Genomic DNA, 20,939 nt, shown 5'->3' with positions numbered 1-20,939 from the left:
CCAGAGAACAGAGTCTCAGAAGGAAGGGCACTCAGGGATCATGCCTCTCCTTTGAGAGGAAACTGAGGACCAGAAAGAGGTGTGGCCCGCTTGAGGGGGGGGTCACTCAGGCAGCAAGGAAGTCATTGGAAACATGGGAGTGTACTGCTTGGGTTCAGTACAAACCAGCTTGGTCCCAACAGGTGTCACCTGGACCCCTCTTGGACATCCTTCTTCTCTCCAGCGAAGGGAGTGGGTTCTTCAGTGCGGGGAGAGATGTTAGTCTTTTCCGTCGTCCATCTTCCTCTCTCACCCTGGAGTGGGGCAAGCATATGCCCCTCACGTTTCCTCTCTCCTCTCCTTCTGGGCTGCAGATTATGAGGCCAGGACACGTGTGGGGCCCTTCAGGCTCAGGTGGGGGATTATGGGCTAAGGTTTCAGCAGGAGCCTAAGAGCAGGGGGATCCTGGGGAGGGAGAGCCACCCTCAGCCCACCTAGTGATGTGCCTGAGTATAAAGAGACCCAAGGGCCAGGTCATCCCCCACGTGGGTCACACCGGGCACAGGTATCATCACTGATTTCAGGGGTGCCTGAAAGGCAGGACCGAGGCCCAGGCCCGGCTTTGGGCAGAACGGCAGCGTTTATTCCCTCAACGAATGTGTACAGAGCATCAACTATGTGCCGACACCGTGGTGAGCAGGACCAATGCCATCCCTGACACAAGAGTTGTCATCTGTCCTTCCAGCCGTTGAGGAAATAGTCCCTGAGCTCCCACTATGTGTCATTCCCGCCCCTCCCTTCCCCATCAGTTCCAGAGCCAGGGCAGGCCCTCCGCAGCGAGCTCTCTGGGACAGGTGCGGAGGAGGGCCCTCTCTTGCAGCGCCAGCCTCCGCCATCCTCAGGCTGTCCCGGCCTCGGCTCCAGCCCCTTTTCCTCACAGCTGTGTGGCGAGGCTAAATCTCGCAGGGAAACTTTCCTGTAATTGTCCTTCTGTCTTAGCCCCTGACTCAGAAATCAGCCTAGGAACTGTGGAAACACAGAGGCAGAAAGGTGATGTCATCCTGTTCAGCAGCCTGTCTCAGGGCGAGAACACGGGCCAGGCCACAATCCAGCTGAGGCCTAGGACTTAACAGAGGAGAGATTCCACCCTCCCACAACCCTCTCTGGATCAGTCCTTCCCATTGTCTCATTTCTCCAGGGAAGTCCTTCCTGAGGGCTAACTTAAGTGCCTCCTGCTGTAGCTTCAGCTCCACACAGGGATGGAACCCAGAGGACAGGCTCCTTTCCTCAAGCGGCTTCAGGGACTGCGCAGGGGAGCAGTGTGGGCACAACCAGGTGGGGGCACTTTCTCCACTTCTCTCACCTTTCTTTTCTTTTTCTCTTCTCCACCCCTCATTCTCTTTGCTTCCCTCCTCTCTCCTCAGTCCCCCACTCCAGCTCCTGGCTGGGAGCCAGCATTGTTCCTGCCCGGCTCCCCGCTCCCCTCCTCCCTCCCTCCTTGCCCACTCCAGCCAGCCCACGGGGCACCAGCCTCCCCTCCGCCCTGCTAAGCAGTAGCCCAGGCTGGGGGGCAAAGGGGGAGGAGACCATTCTGGTCCCATCCTCGGCTTTCTCATCATTCTGCCCTTCTAGTCTCCACTGATGGCCTCCACCCTCACATAGGAGGCTGAGGAGCTTGGGTTACTCAGGGCCCCTGGTTATTTTTAATGCCACCAGCTCAGAAGATAAATATACCTTCCCTCTCCCCCCAGCTGCCCTGGACAGACCAACACCCCTTCCAGATTCCCTCCTTCTCCCACCATTCATCCAATCTCCTCAGACTTGACTCTTCTCCAAGGCCGCCTTCTCATCTTCCCTCCTAGTGGGTCCCCCTCGACACTGGACTCCCAGCAGGAAGATAGCTTGACCCCTGAATCCCAGAGATGAGGTGGGAGGTGACAGGGTGTCCTGGCTCCACCTAGTACCTTCCTGAGACGTCACACCCCGCAAAGGGCTCAGGTGAGAGCTGTCCCCCTCGGACAGCCTGGGCTGGGGCAGGACTCAGAAAGACCCGAGGAGGAGGCACTGGACAGGAGTCCCTCCTGCAGGTTGATCTGCCTCCTGGGCCCCCACCTGGGCCCTGGGGCCCCTCTCCTGCTTGGCCAGGAGCGGGGCTGGTGGTCGAGAGCCCACTGCCTCTCCCTCTCCCTTATCCCACTCCACTTCTGTTGGATCCCACAATGTGGGCAAGCTCTTCCTGGAATTAACTTCCAGGCCTCATGCTTTGGCCCAAAGAATCCTCTGGCAATAGTTCAGGGCAGGAACTGCAGGTCTCCAGGGAAGACAGAAGGGCGACCCTGGGATCAAGATGGATTGTTGTTCATTCCTAGATTGTTGGAGTCCCCGGGATTGAAGAAGCCACCAAGGTCCTCTAGGACAGATCCCAGAAGGAATCACCCTGGAGTGGTTAGCTGGTCTGTGCTCCAATAACAGGGCGCTCGCTCCCTCTGGTGGCAGCCTGCTCCAGGAGAGAAACAAACCTTGTGACCATCTCCTTTGTCTGGGCTGCATCTGGGCCCTACAGTTTCCACCCATCAGGCCCGGTTCTGCTTCCTGGATCCACATAAGAAGAATCCGGTCCCTTTTACCCAACAGCCCTCCAGACACTTAAGATGACCCCACCCTCTGTATTTATTTTGAAATATTTCATGTACTCTATCAATAAAGAATTCTATTATACACAGTGGTATACCTCTCCATCCACCTTGCATCTCTTTCCTCCTCTCCAGAGGGAACTTCTGTCCTCTCCTTTATTTTTATCACTATTTTCCCTTTCAAAAATATTTTTACTACATATGTAAGTATCTCCAAATAACATATTGTTTTGCAGGGTTTTGAAGCTCTATAGAAACGGCGTCTGCTGTGCGTATTTTACTGCAGCTTGCTTTTCCTTCTCAACATGATGTTCGTGAGGTTCATCCACGTTGATGCGTTTCCACAGTTATATTGGATGAACACACCTCACGGTTGTGGAAAATTTAAAAACCTGCCTGTAGCAAGACAATGTGGAGCAATGGGAACTCTGTACACTCTGGAGAGTAAACTGGTACGCCCACTTTAGAAAAACGATGTGGCATTATCCAGTGGAGTTGAAGATGTACATTCCCTCGGACCAGCAATTCTCTCCCAGACAGCACCTAAGAGAAAGGCACGCACCTGTGCACCAGGAGCCCCGGCACAAATGTTCACAGCGGCCTGGGAGGTCACAACCCAAACACCTCTACCTCGCGCACTCATTTATTCATTTCACAAACCTTCACTGAGCTCCTGTTGAGGACCAGGTGCTGGGAACTTGGACAGGACAGACCCAGTCCCTGCCCTCAGAGGTGAGCTCTCTGCTCAGGCAGGTGGGTGTTACTGTCCCCATTTTATAGATAAGCAAGCTGAGACTCAGAGAGGTTGAGTCTCTCCGGGACTCAAACTCAGAGCCTGTGCTCGTAACAGCCTTGCTACACTGCTTCCCAGTGCCTGGTCCTTCAACGGGCACACTATGGTGTGTCTGTGCCCTTCTTCCATGGGTGCTCAGAGCAAACTCGGCCCTGGGGTGTGGTCAGACCAGCGTGGGGTTAGACAGTCAGTCAGTAAACACCTGATGGGAGCTCAGTGTGGAGAGGGCATTGAAGTATTGCCAAACACAGACGTCCCCTCTGGCTTCTTCCCTGGTATCCCAGCCCAGCCCCAGCCCAGCCCCTAACCCCAGCTCCAGTCCAGCCCCAGCTGGCCTGAAGTTCTCCTCTGTCCACTTCTCCCCAAAACTGGATGGGTGGCTGGTGGTGGCATAGAAAGACTCGATTTTACCCAAGGGAGAGGGTTTGCGTCCAGAGTTGGTCACCTCCTGGTTCCGTGTGGCCTAAGATGTCCCTGAGTGAGACGCTAGGAGAAGCATGAGGGACAGTAGAGGTTAAAGACTTCCCTCCCTGTCCTCTGTGACTCATCCTCTGACTCCCCCCATCATCACCTTCTTTCCCAGAGAGAGGGAGGTGCAGGCTGAGTCAGAACTCTGAGTTCAAGTTCTAGCTGTGTGATCTTGGACAGGTTACTTAACCTCTCTGAGTCATTTCCTCAGGTAGAAAACCACGGATGATAATGATGCTAATATTACCTGCCTCAGCATGTAAATCTTAACAGTTTTTAAAAATCTAGTTTCCCGGGAAATAAAGCTTTTCTTGAGGCAATAGCGGCTCCTGGTGGCCATATCCCAAGGCAACTACTCCTTTCTACTTTCTGCAGGGTGGGGACCTGGACTGAGTCAGAAGGGGAGCAGGCTGCTGCTCTGCAAGTTGCTCATCAAAACCACAGATCCAGAGGGCAGAAGGGAACAGCTCATAGGTCCGTACCCATACCCTCTCTCACTGAACGACCTCGTCTATGCTCAAGGCCCTCCCTTATCCACCCCACCCGCACATCATCCTTCTAAATCTGATCCCAGCCTGAGCCCCAGCCCTGCATATCTGGCATCGGCTGCCCATTCTCCCATGCCACCATCCCTCCCCGTCCCTAGGGCCAAGCCACACACGTGGGAGTCTTCCCTGTCCACTCCCTCCATCCTCTGGAACTGCTACATTCTAAATATCCTTACATCTCTTCCCTCCTCTCCACCCCTAGGTTTGGGTCTCATCACCTCGAACCTTGATGGTGGCAACTGCCTCCTGACTGGCCACCCTGCCTGTCCCCTACCCCACCCCAGCCCTCCACAGTGATCTTTCTAAGATGCAGCTCTCCCCAGGTTACCCTCCCATTGAGGGTAAAACCCTTCGACAGCTCCTCGCTGCAAAGGCCCAAATGTAACCATATTGTCCCCTCCGTTGACCTCCCCTTGTTCATCATGCCTCTCTACCAGGAGCACACTCTGTGGCTCCCCGTCTGTCCGCCAACATGCCCACAGGCTCCCTGGGGACGGGGCTCCATATTAGTCATCTTTGATTCCTTCACAACATTTATTTGGTGCCTACTGTGCACCTGGCATTCAATAGGTGCTTAATAAATATTATTTGAATAAATTAATGAAGAAACCATGACCCAGAGGGGTGACTTGGATAGTCCAAGGCTGCACAGAGAGACAGGGCTCTTCGTGCAATGTTTTCCCACCCCGCCGTGCCGTCCCTCAAGCCCTCCGCCCAGCACAGAGAATGGGGAGCCACCTGCCCTGCTGTGGATGTGCGGGAAAGGAGGAGGCAGCCAAGCCAGTCCCCTCATCCCTCCAGCAGGGAGAGGAGAAAATGAGGAGAGAAGGAGCCTTTCCGCCTCCCAGTGCCAGCCCCAGCTCCAAGGCTCTGTCATGTGCATGGGGAAAAGCAGGAAGGGAAGGCAGAGTCCAGCCAGTACCCAAAGCTCTCAGGGCAAAGCCAGACCTCCCAGGAGGGGTGCCTGGGCCCTCTCCCTGCTCTGCTGATCACTTCCTGCACCAGCTCTCTCTCTCTCTCTCTACTTCGCCAGATCTCTTCTACAGAGCTTCTCAGAGTGGTTGTCCCTCCTACCATCTTGTCTCCATCCTGCTCACTTCCTTCTTCCCATCTCTTTTCTTGTTGTCACAAGACTTGTGGCTCCTTGCTGACCTTCCCCCTTGCACACACATCCAGCAGGACCCATCCAGCTGGGGAGTGGAGGGGAAGAGAGAAGGTGAACAGGGAGATAAAGGGAGGGGCTAAGTTAAGGATGGAGTGACAAGACAAGAGTGACCTGCTGGCCCCTGCCCCAACCCCTGCATTATGAGGCAAAGAAGGTGGGGGATACTGGAGGTGACAAAAATGGAAGTTTCAGATGTCTCTGCCTGCCACCCACAACAATGTTCTGTGCATCTTCCTGGCCTGCCCCTTAATGACATTCTGGCAGACCCTTTTGAGGCTTCTTTCTCCTCTGCAGGAGGGTGGAGGAAACAGGAGAGTGCCCCTTGCTAGTGCCACAGTCAGCCTCCCTCAGAGGCGGACATCCCTCGGGGGGTGGTGCCCAAGGCTTGCTGCCCCATGGGGGCTCCTTCCACGGAGTCCCCTTGGCCCACAGAACCTCACCTGTCCCTCTCTGTGGCCCATCTATGCCCGGTATCTCTCTCTAGGGTCTGTCTCCCCTGCTCAGTGAGGCCCAGAGGGCAGATGAGCAAGCCCCCTGCCCTAAAGGACGGCTGCCTCGGACTGGGACACCAGTGGGTCCTCCAGACAGACCCTTAACCTTGAGGAGTCATTCCCTAGGAAGTCCTCACCCACTCGCCTTGCCGGGCCTCAGCCTTCCCTCTGAGCGGGGGGGAAACCACAGCCTGCCCTCCAGGACTGGCCACCCCGTGCTCCAGTGCACTGCATGCACCCTCTTCGCACTCGGCCTGCCTTCTCTCCAGCAGACTTGGGCAGGGGTGAGGCTTTCTGAAGGGTCTGGCAACTTTCTTTAGGATGTATGTGGTACTCAGAGGCTATTATTTTTAATTTTGGAACATAGCTTAAGTCCTGAGACATGAGTTGATTCAGAAAGTCTTCATCAGGGGCCGGCCCGGTGGCCTAGTGGTTAAGTTCAGAGCACTCCACTTAGGTGGCCTGGATTCAGTTCCCAGGCGTGGACCTACACTACTCGTTGGCAGCCATGCTGTGGCGGCAACCCACATAGAAAAGAGAGGGAGATGGGCACAGATGTTAGCTCAGGGTGAATCTTCCTCAGCAAAAAAAAAAAAAAAAGTCTTCATTAAACATTATTCCAACTTCCTCTGGGATTGACTCCAACCCATCAAGGTCTCTCTTAAAATATGGTGTCCTCCAGGGGTGGAGGGCAATGGGAATGTCACCACCTCTGATCTGGACACCTTCTATCTGCTAACCACTTACCTCCTTTCTCCTTTTTTTAGGCTGCCACTTCACAGTGTTGGTTTGTAAGAAGCTTGTGGTCCACTAAAACCCCCAGGTTTTCTTCACTAGATATGCTGTATTCTTCATGCTTCCCTTTTTATGCTGTTGGGTTTTTTTAAAAAAACCAAAAGCAGAATTTTACATATATCCCTATTAAATGTCATCCTTTTCATTTTTTTCTATTCTGTCAAAATCTAACTCTCAGTTCTTGCATAGTCTGTAGATTTAATAATACAGCTTCTACATTTTCATTCAAGTCTTTAATAAAAACTTGTAATAGTCAGGACCAAGGACAGAACCCTGCCGGGCAGCCCCCAGAGCCCTCCTCAGCTCACTCAAGGACATCTCTGGGGATGGCTAGTGAACTGTGCATCCACCACTGTAGGATCACGTAGCCTGTGTGTCCTGGGCCCAGGGACACAAGAAGTGTAGCCAAAGGCCTCACAAAAATCCCAGTCATCCAATGCAAGCCCCAGGGAAAGAGAGGTGGCCACTTGGCCCACCGTGTACCCAATGAGTGCCTGCTGGCCTCCATGGAGGGCCTCATTTTCCTCAATATCTGATTGCTTCAAATATCGGCTAGCTTTTTAGAATCTGTTGATCATTAATGCAGCTCCCCCAGGCTGTGGTTGCGGGAACCCACTTTCTCCTGCCTTAGGAAAATCAACACCACACTCTTCTCCCACATTCTAGACCATCTCTGTTCCCCACGACCCTCAAAACTTACCGAGAGTGGTTCACAGGAGGAGAGTTTGCTCCAGCTTAATGGCTGTCATGGTGATGGTCCTCAAAAAGGCTTGTACAAAGACTTCCCCGTACTTCGTTTTGCTTGATCCTCAGAACAAACTTATGGGGATGGGTAAGTATTAACCTTCTTTACCAAACAGGTAAACTGAGGCTCACTTAGAGAAATTATGTGACTTGCTGACAGTCATTCAGCTAGAAAGTGCAAAAGTCAGACCACGTGCTCTTTGCATGAAGCACGGTGCCAAATGGCTCCCCTCTGGGGGAGAGTAAGGGGCCCAGGAGAGAAATTCCCCACCCCAATGCCACCTCACTTCTCCAGGGGACCCCCTCAAGGATCCCAGAAGACCTCAAGTATTCAGCATCTCTCTCCCCACATCCAGGAAGTGAAAGAGGAGGGAGAGACCCCAAGTCAGTTCTCCTGGACACAGCTCTTGGGAGCTCCCAGCCCAAACCAAACAGCAGGATTTGCGAGGTAATGTGAGGATAGAGAATTCTCAGCTTCCCCGTCTGCACTAATTCTCAGTCAATCCCCCCACTCCACGCCCGCTGGCCCCTCCATGGCCTCCATTCCAAATATTGAGAGCGAATTCCAAAGTCCACTTGGCCTGGGGACAGGGACGGGGGTGGACGGGTGGCCTCCTGGTCATTATATATATATGTAAAACTCTGTCCATTTCCCTCCTCTCTGTGGACACCTCGGGAGCTAAGTATTGTAATAATCTTATTAGGCTTACCTCCACCACCAGACTATGAGTGCCCATCATTGTTGCTCTCACATCACCAAACTCTGAGCTTCTCCAGGGCTGGGACAGAGTGCTGACACACAGCAGGTGCTCAGTTCACACCTGTAGAGACAAATTGGATTTAAGTGAGCAGAAATTCCTTCCCCAAAGAGCCCCTCAGTCTCATTATCCCTGACTCTCCCCGTCTGGCCCCTCTTCCCCTCACTCTACATACCCCAAATCCTACCCATCTGTCACTACCCAGCTCCAAGGACGCCCCTCTTCCAGAAGGCCATCCCAGCTACTCTCACCCTCAGTGAGCTCTTCGCTTCCTGAACCGTAGAACCTTCAGAGGGCATATTGAGGATTCAATCAGATAATGTAAGTGAAATGTCAGATCGTGATTTGGTGCATCAGGAAGACTCAACAATTGGGGCTGGTTGTGATAAAGTGAAGTGCTGCCTCTTTTTTCTGTTGTCTCTTCTTGGCCTGGCCTGTAAACCACCAGGTGGGGCCCTCTGACAAAAAATTCCTGACAGCGAAGACCGGATGGGGCGCCCTTCTCTGAGAGCTGGGGGAGGCCCTGGATTATCCAAAGTAAGTATGTGAACCCAGGTAGGAAGAGTGGTAGGAAGGATGGAGATGAATAGTGGGGAAAACATCCTTTCGCCTGACCTCTCTGTTTCCTGATGGAGACAGGCAATAGGGTGTTTGTGTGTGTGCGCGCCCGCGCTCCCGCGCGCTGTCTCTCCCAATATGACATATTTGTTCTTTTTGTTTTCCAAGTAGTGTCTCTCTAACAGACCCTTCTTTCCGTATTTCAGGACGGTGAGCATCTGCTACTTACAAAAATCATGGCCACATCTATCTTTTCAGCAGCCCCAGGAGATTTCCATCATTGCTCCCATTTTATGGATGAAGAAACTGAGTCTTAGAGCAATTCAGTAAATAATACCTCTCTTGGGTGTGCTGAGTAACTGAAACTCGCACCCCCTCCCAGGCTCAGAACCCCCGGCACCCTCTCCACAGGCTCAGTTCTGTGCATAGCCTCCTTTTATTAGGGGGTGTGACCTTCATGGCCTCTTTCCTCAGAAAGCCACCACCATCAGGTCGGATTCTCTAGGCATGGCTTCTCTTTTCGTTCCACTCTCCAGCACACCGGCGCGCAGGGACAGAGGCTGCCGCCGCTTCTCTGAACTCTAAGGGGTTAAGGCCTGGGTCCCGCCCCTTTTCCCGCCAGGCTGGCGGGAGTATGAATAGCCTCGCTCCCACTCCCGACTCCCAGTCGCTCTGGCTGCGCCTCGCCCCGCCCCGTCATTGTCCCAATCGGTCTCCTTTTCTCTTTCGTCCTAAAAGCTTGGAGAGCCGCTGGCTTCTCCCAGTGCCCCGCGTCTCTCCACCTTCGGTGGGTCAGACGAGCAAGATGGAGGGCTGCCTGGGGGAGGAATCTTTTCAGATGTGGGAGCTCAACAGGCGCCTAGAGGCCTACCTGGCCCGGGTCAAGGCGCTAGAGGAGCAGAATGAGCTGCTCAGCGCGGAGCTCGGGGGGCTCCGAGCACAGTCCGGGGACACGTCCTGGCGTGCCCGTGCAGACGACGAGCTGGCAGCCCTGCGAGCCCTCGTCGACCAGCGCTGGCGGGAGAAGCACGCGGCCGAGGTGGCGCGCGACAACCTGGCGGAAGAGGTGGAGGGCGTGGCCGGCCGATGCCAGCAGCAGCGGCTGGCCCGGGAGCGGATGGCGGAGGAGGTGGCCCGCAGCCGGCGCGCGGTTGAGGCCGAGAAATGCGCCCAGGCCTGGCTGAGCACCCAGGCGGTGGAGCTGGAGCGCGAGCTGGAGGCTCTGCGTGCGGCGCACGAGGAGGAGCGCGCCGGCCTGAATGCGCAGGCTGCCTGTGCGCCCCGCTGCCCCGCACCGCCCCGCGGGCCCCCCGCCCCGGCCCCCGAGGTAGAGGAGCTGGCGCGGCGGCTGGGCGAGGCGTGGCGCGGGGCAGTGCGCGGCTACCAGGAGCGCGTGGCGCAAATGGAGACGTCGCTGGGCCAGGCCCGCGAGCGTCTGGGCCGTGCGGTGCAGGGCGCCCGCGAGGGTCGTCTGGAGCTGCAGCAGCTCCAGGCGGAGCGCGGTGGCCTCCAGGAGCGCAGGGTAGCACTGGAGCAGAGGTTGGAGGACCGCTGGCAGGAGCGGCTGCAGGCCACTGAAAAGTTTCAGGTGAGGAGGTCGGAGGGCCTGGGTGAGATAAGGCTTGGGGAAGTCCCTATGGGCCTCAGAGACCTTCTGGCAAAGAGAGTGGGAAGTGGGGGATGGTGGCTGCCGATTCAGGGGCCTCTTCCTAGAATACCCATAGCCGGTGCCAGAGCCCTAGACTTTCACAACTCCGTCTCGGGTAGGGTGGGAATGATGGAGGTTCAGAGCCCTCTCAAAGCACCCCCCTGGAAGGGCAGACAGGCCCAAGACCATTGCAGCAGCCTCCTCCCTCTCCGGATGGCACCTTTTCACAGTGATGGCGCCTAGGCCCCTCCCTAGGCTCTGCTCTCACTGGGAGATGCCCAGGACTCTCCCCCTCAGAGCTGAGTCTGATGGTCTGGCCGCTCAGAGTCTCCAAGTTCCTAACAGCCCCCATCCCCCTCACAGGAGGGGATGAGGGGCCCTGGATTAATAGCCACCAGCCCTTCTTTCATGGCATGGCTTCTCTGCTCCCCGACCACATTCCAGAGGCCTGGGACAGCTGCTCCCCCTCTCACTGTGCAGAAGTGACCAGCAGCTGAGAAAACAGCCTCCTGTCTGGGCCAGACAGAGGTCTCACCATGGCCACCTCCCCACCCCTCCTCTCAGAAGAGAAAGATTCCAGAACATGTGGGAAGTGGAGGGGGTAGGGGCCTGGTGTGAGGAGCAAGAGACAGCAATTGGGACCAAGACTGTTTGGTTTCTAGTCCTTCGAGATCCAGGCCTCTTGATTAATTGGTTTTCCTTCTGCTTCCACTGCTTTCCCCTCCTTCTCTCTGTAACCCATCTCCTCTCCTCCCTCACCTCCCCCTTCCTGTGGGAGCTGAATTCCGAGCAGCATGTGCTACCATTTAATCAGCATCCTCAGAAGAGGAGCCAGGCTGTGGGAGAGGGCTGAGAGGGGCCCCTGTGCTCATCTGGGAGGCTCCAGAGGGGGTTCTCTGGGCAGGAAGGGGGTCATGGAGGCAGGAATCTGCTCTACCGAAAAGTCAGGGAGCAGAAGATGCTGCTGCAGCAGCCTAGAGAGATGCAGGTGAGTTAGCAGGAAGGACCCCGCCCCTTCGCTGACTGCCTCTGGTTTGCTCTGCAGCTGGCCGTGGAGGCCCTGGAGCAGGAGAAACAGGGCCTGCAGAGCCAGATCGCCCAGGTCCTGGAAGGTCGGCAGCAGTTGGCACACCTCAAAATGTCCCTCAGCCTAGAGGTGGCCACATACAGGTACGGGTTGAACCCGACCCCCGCAGGCACACAGATGCACACTTACACGTTGGGGCAGACACTCCTCAGCTGAAGGGGCCCAGAGCCACGGGTGGTGGCAGCTCTGCCACCACTAGGTTCTGTGACTCTAGGCTGATCCCTTCCACACCAGGACATGTCCCACCTGAGTCCACCTGCTCCCCCATGGGCTCGGGACCAGAGAAGTATCCTGTGCCCAGGAAATCCCCCAGGGAGAGGTGATATTGCTGAGTGGGACGGCCGCGGGAGAGAGGGCTGGACACGTGTGGGGCATCTGCATCCATGCCCTTACCCCAAGGGGCTGAAAAGCCCAGTCTCTGTGTGTGTGCTCACACCACGGGGGTGATGTCCTTGAGCAGTCTCAGAAAGGAGGAATTGCAGGTGTGGGATGGTGGCACTGACTTGCACTTGACAAGTCTTCTTGTCTGGAGGATGGGAGATGGGCTAGGTGACGTCCAGGGCCCCTGAATGTCATGGGACCTGACTCCTCTCAAGCCCTAGCACCCTCATCCTGGCCCAGCCCTCTACCAACCACATTCCCTGTTGACTCAGGAAAGGCTGAGACTGAAGAGGTGCTGCTTCTCCGGCTCTGTGGCCTTGGGCCAACACATAGCCTTTTCTGGGAAACTGGCCTGGTTGGCTGAGGCTCCAGTGACGGAGCCTGAGGCAGGGGCTTTGCCACTGTGAAGGGCTGTGTACCCCAAGTCCACAAGGTCGGGGCCAGGGGCGGACAGGCTATGAGGACAGTGCCCCCAGAATCCACAGGCAAACACAGGCAGGGGCCCTGTGACAGGTTCAGGAGGGGAGAGGAGGCAGGGCCCAGAGAGGGAAGGTCAGTGAGGATCTAGGGCTGAGGAAGAGAGCAGCTCTGCCTCCATGGAGCACAGAGTCAGAGGGCGTGATGCTGCAGTGGGAGGGACAGAGGTGGGACATAGAAAGTACTAACCAGACTCAGAGATCATGAAGAAGAGTAGAGAGGAGATATTCAGCATAACTTGTTGAATCGATTGGCCCTCCCCTCCCCTATTGGTCCCCTCCTCCTCAGTCCCTATGGGGAACTGACGCAGGGGCCTGGACACAAAGACCTCCATTGCCCTGAAAGGCTTGGGATCCAGAGTACCTAGAGATCCCAAGATGAAGGCCTTGACCCCCAGTCAAACCACTGAGGGGAAGGCGCTGGTTTTTGAGGCATGAAAAGGATTTGGAGAGAGGGAGCTGAATTCATTTGCTTTTGTCTGTGACCAGCTCTGGGGGGCCCGGGGGAGGAGGAGGGAACCTATCCCATGGGAACGCCTGAGAATTCCCACTTCCCCTGGGAAGCCCCCTACTCAGACCCTCCAGATGGCGGTGTGGACAAAGGCAGCAATTAGCATGAGAATCGGCCCCCCACACGGAGGATGAGGTCACTGGCCTGGGGGGTGGGGAGGAAGAGACTAGTCTAAGCATGTGTGGGTGTGTGTACACTGTGTCGACTGTGTGGGAATCTGCTTGTGTGTTGGTGAGTCCAGCTGTGTGTCCCAAAGAAGTGTGTGATGCTGTGTGACCAAGTGTGTGATATCTGTGGGTACGTGACCGTGTATTTCACGTGCACAGCCAGGTCTGACCCCGCATGTGGCTTCTTTGTGATGGTGGTGACCATGTGGAGGACGCCTACAGTGCCAGGATGTGCAGGCTCAGCCCTGGGTTTTCCCCGGCTGGCTTGCCCACAGGCCTGTGGGCAGAGGGCTGACCCAGCTTTTCCTCCCTCATCCCCAGGACCCTTCTAGAGGCTGAGAACTCCCGGCTGCAGACACCTGGCAGCGGTTGCAAGGCTGCCCTCAGCTTGCAGGGTAAGAGGAGGGGCCAGGTTCCCCCGAAACTCTATCCTTCTTTACTCTTCATACCCCAGAGCGATTTCTGTCCTGAGGCACAGTCTGAGTCTTGACTCTGTGGCCCCAACAGCAGTGACTGCACTGCAGCCCAGCCAGAGGGAGGCGGGGCAGGGCCCATGGGCACTCTTGCCAGAAGTGGTCGCTGCTCTGTGGCTTCCCGCCCTGCCCTGCCAGCATATACTGACACTGTTTCTTCCCCTCTGGCTTTCCAGACCCGAAGCTGGAGCTACATTTCCCTGGGACCCCAGAGGGCCGGCGCCTGGGACCTTTGCTCTCTGTCCTGAGCCCGACTCCCCTCTCCTCATCCTTGCCTGATACCCTTGAGACACCTGTGCCAGCCTTTCTGAAGAGACAGGAATTCCTCCAGGCCCGTACCCCCACCTTGGCCAGCACCCCCATCCCACCCACACCTCAGCCTCCCCGCTCTGCTACAGCTGCAGAGATCAGAGCCCAGGATGCCCCTGTCTCCCTGCTCCAGCCACAGGCTGAGAGGCAACAGGCTCCAGAGGCCATGTGGGCTGAAGCCAAGGTGGCTATCCCTGCCAGCATCCTGCCAGGACCAGAGGAGCCTGGGGGCAAGCTGCAAGAGGCTGGTACAGGCCAGATCCCTGAGGATCATGCCTCCTTGGCCCCACCCCTCAGCCCTGACCACCCCAGTTTAGAGGCCAAAGATGGAGAACCCAGTGGGTCTAGAGTGTCCAGCAGATTCCAGGAGGAAGGTGAAGGGCAAATCTGGGGGCTGGCAGAGAAAGAAACAGCCATAGAGGTCAAAGGGGTGAGCAGCTTGCAGCAGGAAACACAGCAAGAAGAAGGGGATCTGGACATGAAGGAAATCCAGGACTCCCAGGGTCCTTTGGAGAAAGAAACAGTGAAGTGTCTGGAAGAGGAGATTCCAGAGCCATTGATATCTCTGGGAAAACAGAGCCATGAGACACTGAGCTCTCTAAAGAAAGAGAATCAAGAATCTCTGAGATCTTTAGAAGAAGAGAACTTAGAAACATTAAAAAGTCTAGAAAAGGAGAATCAAGAGCCATCAAAGTCTTTAGAAGAAAAGGACATGGAGGTAGTGAGACCTTTGGAAAAAGAGACCCTAGAACTACTTACGCCTATAGGAAAAGACACACAGACATTGCAATCTCTAGAAAAGGAGAATCAAGAACTAATGAGATCTCTTGAAGATAATCTAGGGACATTTTTGTATCCAGGAGAGGAAAATCAAGAATTAGTGAGGTCTCTAGAAGAGGAGAACTTCGAGTCATTGAGAGGTCTAGAAAAAGAGAATCAAGAGCCACTGAGATCTCAAGAAGTAGAGAACCAAGAGAAATCAAGACCTCTGGCAAAAGAGAATCAAGAGCTACCAAGGTCTCTAGGAGAAGAGGATCAGGAGACATCAAGACTTCTGGAAAAAGAGCATCCTGAGTCCCCGAGGTCTCTAGAAGATGAGAATCAAGAGACCTTGAGACCTCTAGAAAAAGAGAACCAGGAGCCACTGACATCTCTAGAAGATGAGACCCAGGAGACAATGAGACCTCTAGAAAAAGAGCACCAAGAGCTACTGAGGTCTCTAGAAGAAGAAGACCAAGAGACAATGAGACCTCTAGAAAAAGAGAACCAGGAGCCACTGACATCTCTAGAAGATGAGACCCAGGAGACAATGAGACCTCTAGAAAAAGAGAACCAGGAGCCACTGAGGTCTCTAGAAGATGAGAATCATGAGACCTTGAGACCTCTAGAAAAAGACAACCAGGAGCCACTGAAGTCTCTAGAAGATGAGACCCAGGAGACAATCAGACCTCTAGAAAAAGAGAACCAGGAGTCACTGAGGTCTCTAGAAGATGAGACCCAGGAGACAATCAGACCTCTAGAAAAAGAGAACCAAGAGCCACTGAGGTCTCTAGAAGAAGAAGACCAAGAGACAGTGAGACCTCTAGAAAAAGAGAACAAGGATCCACTGAGGTCTCTAGAAGATGAGAACCAGATGACATTGAGACCTCTAGAAAAAGTGAAACCAGAGCCACTGAAGTCTCTTGGAAAAGACCAGGAGATATTTAGACCTGTTGAAAAAGAGGATCAAGAGTTATTGGGGTCCCTAAAAGAAGGGAGTGTAGAGGCAGTGAGATCTTTAGAAACAGAGAATCTAGAACCACTAAAATCTACAGGACAAGATCTGGAAATGCTGAAATCTCTAGAAACCCAAGAGCCACTGTGGTCTCTAGAAGAAATGAATCAGGGGACAATGAAACCTCTAGAAAAGGAAACTCAAGAACCACTAGAGTCTGTGGAAGAAAACCAAGAGACATTGAGACCCCTAGAAAAGGAAAATCAAGAATCACTGAGATCTCTGGGAGAATGTAACCTAGAGGATTTGAGATCTCCAGAAGAGGTAGACAAGGAAAGTCAAAGGTACCTGGAAGAGGAAGAGAATGTGGAGAAGGGAGAGAATCAGGAGTCCTTGACGTCTGTGGAAGAGGAGGGACAGGAGCTGCCACTGTCTGCAAATTGGCAGGAGTGGGAAGATATGGTGGCGGGGGACCAAGAACTGGATCAGGAAACGCCCCCTGGGAGGGCTGGAGTGGACAGTGAGGATGAGGCAGAGCTAGACCTGAGGGAGCAGGGTGGCTTGGCTGGGAAGGAAGAGTCTGCAGAGCAGGGAGAGCTGCAGCTGACTGCCACAGGGGAGGGGCACCCAGGGAGCCCTGAGCCCAAAGAGCAGAGGGTCCCAGCTGAGGGAGCTGGCAGGGAGGGAGGCACTGAGGGCCTCCAAGACCCTGAAGGGCAGCCAGAGCAGGTGGGGGCCCCAGGCCTCGGAGCTCCCTGGGGAATGTCAGAGGTGATAGAGCCAGTGGTGAAAGATGAGGATGAGGCCCCAAGGGATGGCCGAGCCTCCCCAGAGGTCACCTTGGGGTTAGAGACAGCCTTGGGTGAGTCTGCTGTGGGAACCGAGCGGGGACTGGGGCAGGAGACGGTAGAGCTGGAGGACCCAGGCCACCTGGCTATAGAGGAGGTGATGGAGCCACTCCTGGGCAAGGAAGGTTTGGAAGCAAAGAGGGTGCAGGGCTTGGAAGGGCCTGGAAAGGACCTAGAGGAGGCAGCTATTCTGGAGCCAGAGCTCTCCACACTGCCCAAGAAGAGCAGAGACCCCCTGGAGCCTTCCAGTTGCTGGGAGGAGTCAGAGCCTGAGGCCCCCTGGGAAGCAGAACAGGTGTTCCCTGCTGAGAACTTGTGCCATGATGGAAGTGATACTCCTCAACCCAGGCCCCTGGGGTCAGAGGAAGCAGTGGAGGATGCAAAATTAGTGCTGGGGCCCCCCAGCCCCAGGCCCATTGAGCCCTGGTCACCCACCCCAATCCCTGAAGATGCCCCTGGACCCCAGCCCCTGGCTGAGGGGAGCCAGGAGGCTAGCTGGGAGCTGGAGGGCAGGGCTGAGGCCCTGGGGAAGGTAGAGAGTGAGCAAGAGGAGTTGGGTTCTGGGGGGATCCCCGAGGGCCTCCAGGAGGAGGGGGAGGAGAGCAGAGAAGAGAGTGAGGCTGACGAGCTGGGGGAGACTCTTCCCGACTCTACACCCCTGGGCCTCTACCTCAGGTCCCCTGCTTCCCCCAAGTGGGACCTGGCTGGGGAGAAGAGGCCCTCCCCTCAAGGGGAGACGAGAAAGGAAGGCTGGGATCCTGCTGTCCTGGCCTCTGAGGGCCGTGGGGCCCACCCCTTGGAGGAGGGGGAGGGACATGAGGAGGAAGAATGTGGCCAGGACTCGGACTTGTCGGAGGAATTTGAGGATCTGGGGACTGAGGCTTCTCTCCTTCCTGGGGTCCCTGGGGAGGCAGGGGAACCTCTGGGCCAGGTGCCCCAGCTGCTCCTGGAGCCTGCAGCCTGGGATCGGGATGGGGAGTCGGATGGGTTTGCAGATGAGGAAGAGAGTGGGGAGGAGGGAGAGGAAGAAGACAAAGAGGAAGAGGAGGGGAGGGAGCCAGGGGCTGGGCAGTGGGGCCCAGGGTCCTCTGTTGGCAGCCTCCCGGCCCTGAGTAGCCCTCAGAGAGGGAACCTCCTGGAGTCTGAGACCATGGATGTCAGTGTCCCCTGGGATGATGGCTTGAGGGGCGTAGCAGCCGATGCCCCTATGCCTGCCCTGGGAACTGAGTCCCAGGACAGCACTGAGCCCTCAGCCTCAGAGGAGGAGTCTAACCCTGCTCCCTTGGAGAGGGAGGACCAAGTCCCTGGTCCTCTGGAGACCCTCAGTGGAGTGGAGGACACAGGCCCGGGGGTAGGGGACATGCTTGATGTCAATGGCCAGGGCCCCAGCTTGAAGGAGGAGTTGGAGCATGTGAATGGGGGTGTGGTGAACGGGCTGGAGCAGTCTGAGGGAGTAGGGCAGGGGAAACTGGGGGCCCCTGAGGGGGACCGAGGGAGCCCCCTGGAGGAGGAGGAGGGGGGCGCCCTGAAGACCCCTCGGGCAGGGGCTCCTCTTCAACTGGGCCCGGGCCAGTTCCTGAAGTTCAGCCAGAGGGAAGGAGATGGAGATTCCTGGTCCTCAGGGGAGGACTAGAGAAAGAGCACCTTTCCTGCACTGAGGATGTGGGGGGAGAAATGTCCCTAAGGCCCCTCCCTGCCCAGGGACAGCACCCTTAACTTGTGATCTCTTGATCTGTGGTTTCTGTCCGGGAGGCCTGGCTGGCCAAGGTGAAATGGGATGTGGCAGAGGGACCCGTTCCAAGCATGGAGGCTCCAGGAATGAAAACCAGCCCCTCAGACCCTGCAGAGGGGGACATCCTGCCCACACTGCCCCATCAGGCTCAAGCCAGCTGAGTCTCTATGGACAAGGCTCCCTTTCCCACACCCCCTTTCTCCCCATCCCGTCAGCTCCTCCAAGGGGAGAGGGCTCACCAGCCCTGCCCCTCCTCACTGCGCCCTCCTGGGATGTCTGCCCACCGGGTGAGGGTGAGGGGTGCTCCTATGTCCTGACCCCCCGCATTCCTGCCATGCTGTGGCCCTGCCTGGCTCGTCCCTGCCTCAATAAAGTAAAGCCTCTGCCTATGAAGTCTGGATTCTTCTTTCCCCGGTTCAGGGGGTGCCTCAGGGCCAGTGCAGGAGCAGAAGAGACAGTGGAGAGATGGGGGGAGGAGGCCAGAGTTGCTGGTGTGGGAGAGGGGCTGCCTTCTGAGGAGAGGAGGACCCGGAAGCCCTCATGGGGGTGACAAGACAGACAGACTAAGGCTGCAGGCAGCAGCGCTGGGGACCTGGGGAGGGCTGCGGGGTGCCACTTGGCTGGGGGGCCAGTCCAGGTGACCTCAGCGCCTGCAGAAGCCAGGCCATCATCATCTCTGCCCACAGTGCTGATTACAGGGATTAGGCCTTGGGGCCACCCCCACCTTTGCGTGTCCTTCCCGCTGGCCCCTCAGTGCCGCCAGCATAATAAGCCCCCTTGCCCCCAAATCCAAACAATTGTCTGGCCTGTGATGTCTGCTCCTGCTGGCTGGGTCAGAGCAGGGTGAGGGGAGGGGAGGGGGGCCAGTTCTGCCTTAGTCTGGCTTTGTGGCCTCCGGTCAGCTTTAACCTCTCTGAACCTCAGACTCAGCCAAACAATGAGGGGCGCTGGGCTGGGTGACTTGGGGGCCTCCAGGGCAGGGAGACCAGGAGGAAGGCTAGGGGAAGCTGGAGGGCTGCAGCTTAGATCTTCAGTAGGACTTTCCTCAAGGCCGACGCAGGAGACAGGAACGTGGAGGTGAGGCGGGGGATAAACAAGCTGTCGGGGGTGTGCTGGTCACTGTGCTGTGCTGGTAGTGGGGTTAGACCGGGGGTCCACCCAGCCACAGCTTTTTGCCCTGACACCTCTTCCCAGGAGTTCTTTGGTCCCTGTGTAGGGCGGGGAGGGAGCAGGGGCTCCTGGAGTAGGCAGAGCCTGAAGGCCTTGAAGTCAGGATACCCAAATAGAAACCACTCCCCAGCTCAGCTTGGAGGGAAGGAAGATCTGGCAACACCTCTAAATATCCCCGGTTGGGGGTTGGAGGGGGTGATGACAGGGGCCGCCAAACAAGCGGTCCCCATTTGGAGACAATCCCAAGGCCCAGAGCAGGTTCTTCCTCTCCTCAGGCCCAAGGCCAAGGGCAGGGGAAGATGAGCGGATGGAGCCTCAGCCCCTCTGGACCCTACTCGTCCTCTAGCCAAGAAGGGGTGGACAGGACCCCCCTGACAGAATCTCACTGTCTGCTTCTCTGCCCATGCCTTTCTCCTGCTCCATCTAGGAGTCTCTGTCATGGGCACCCCGGCCCCTACTTCACACACACCCCTGCCCTTGGGGTTCAGGATCCTGTCTCTCCCCACCCTTCTGGCAACCCCAGCCTCCACTCCCTTCCTGTACCCAGTGCTAACAAGGCCCTGTCTGATCCCGCCAGGCTGCCAGGCCTGGGGGCCAGCACATTGACATCCAAGCAAGGAAGGCCTTGGGCTCTCCCTGCCCCTCTAAATAGGACAGAGAGCCCTGTCCTTGATCTCCCCAGGCCCTTGGGCACCCCTTCCTGGGCAAGGGACCAAGGACAGAGGACAAGCCAAGCAGTCCTTCCCTGGGCCCAGGGTCCCATCCTGCCCCACACACCAGGGTCCCTGATTCCCTACAGAGTTAGCCAAACCAGCCGCTTCTGCTAACAATCCCAGGCAGGGGGAGGGATGTGAGGTCTTTCTGAAAGGGGGTATGCAGTGGGAGGCGTGTTCTCTTTGGCGGTGGTAGTCTGTCTAGGCAGCAAGAGAAATGAAGGTTAGATAGTAACAGGGACATTCCTGGTGGTGATAATAGGAGCGAGTGTCATTTTTCACCAATATTTACTGCGCACTCTGTGCCATGTGCCTTGTAGGGGCTGGGGATCCAGGGTTCCTTGCTCAGGGAGCTTTACTTTCTAGTTGAACACGGGCTTCTGAGTGGAAGTCATCCTCAAAAACAGAGAAGAGCGGGAGGTTATGGGAGCATAGGGCAGGGGACCTCCCCTGATCTGGGCTGGGGGGTATGGGAGGAGGTGGTCTGGGAAGGCTGCCCTGAGAACCTGAAGGATGAGCAGGAGCCGATGAGTGGGGGAAGGAGTGGGAGAGAGGAGGGGGAGGAAAAGGATTCTGGTCAGAGGGAACAGCGTGTACAAAATCCTGGGGCAAGAAGAGAGAGCTTGGGCATCTGAGAAGCAGAAAGAAGCCTTGTGTGGTCAGAAGGTGGAGAATGAGGGAGAAGAGGGTTCATAATGAGACTAAAGAGAGAGTCAGGGGTCAGTAGGCTGAGGCCTCGCCAGGCAGCCAGGAAATATGGACTCCTTCCCAAGGGATC

The 20,939-nt window shown here is 56.3% G+C and overlaps 1 protein-coding gene and 1 long non-coding RNA gene across 2 annotated transcripts; one reads left to right on the top strand and one right to left on the bottom strand.

Annotated features, from left to right (window-relative positions):
- Positions 1-1,439: 1,439 nt before the first annotated feature.
- On the bottom strand, positions 1,440-8,421 carry LOC131403176 (uncharacterized). The gene is made up of 4 exons (XR_009219264.1): positions 8,327-8,421; positions 7,573-7,691; positions 6,825-6,947; positions 1,440-2,476 (listed from the first exon to the last, which is right to left on the bottom strand). It is a non-coding gene; the product is annotated as an uncharacterized LOC131403176 (long non-coding RNA).
- A 1,192-nt stretch (positions 8,422-9,613) lies between these two features.
- On the top strand, positions 9,614-18,698 carry NES (nestin). The gene is made up of 4 exons (XM_058539479.1): positions 9,614-10,520; positions 11,626-11,750; positions 13,524-13,597; positions 13,852-18,698. The coding sequence occupies exons 1-4, from the start codon at positions 9,738-9,740 to the stop codon at positions 18,177-18,179; spliced, it is 5,310 nt and encodes a 1,769-aa protein (XP_058395462.1). The 5' UTR covers positions 9,614-9,737; the 3' UTR covers positions 18,180-18,698.
- Positions 18,699-20,939: the final 2,241 nt, after the last annotated feature.

The sequence above is a fragment of the Diceros bicornis genome, chromosome 4, assembly GCF_020826845.1.
Source record: "Diceros bicornis minor isolate mBicDic1 chromosome 4, mDicBic1.mat.cur, whole genome shotgun sequence".
NCBI classification, from domain to species: domain Eukaryota; kingdom Metazoa; phylum Chordata; class Mammalia; order Perissodactyla; family Rhinocerotidae; genus Diceros; species Diceros bicornis.
This window is presented reverse-complemented; position numbering and strand designations above follow the sequence as displayed.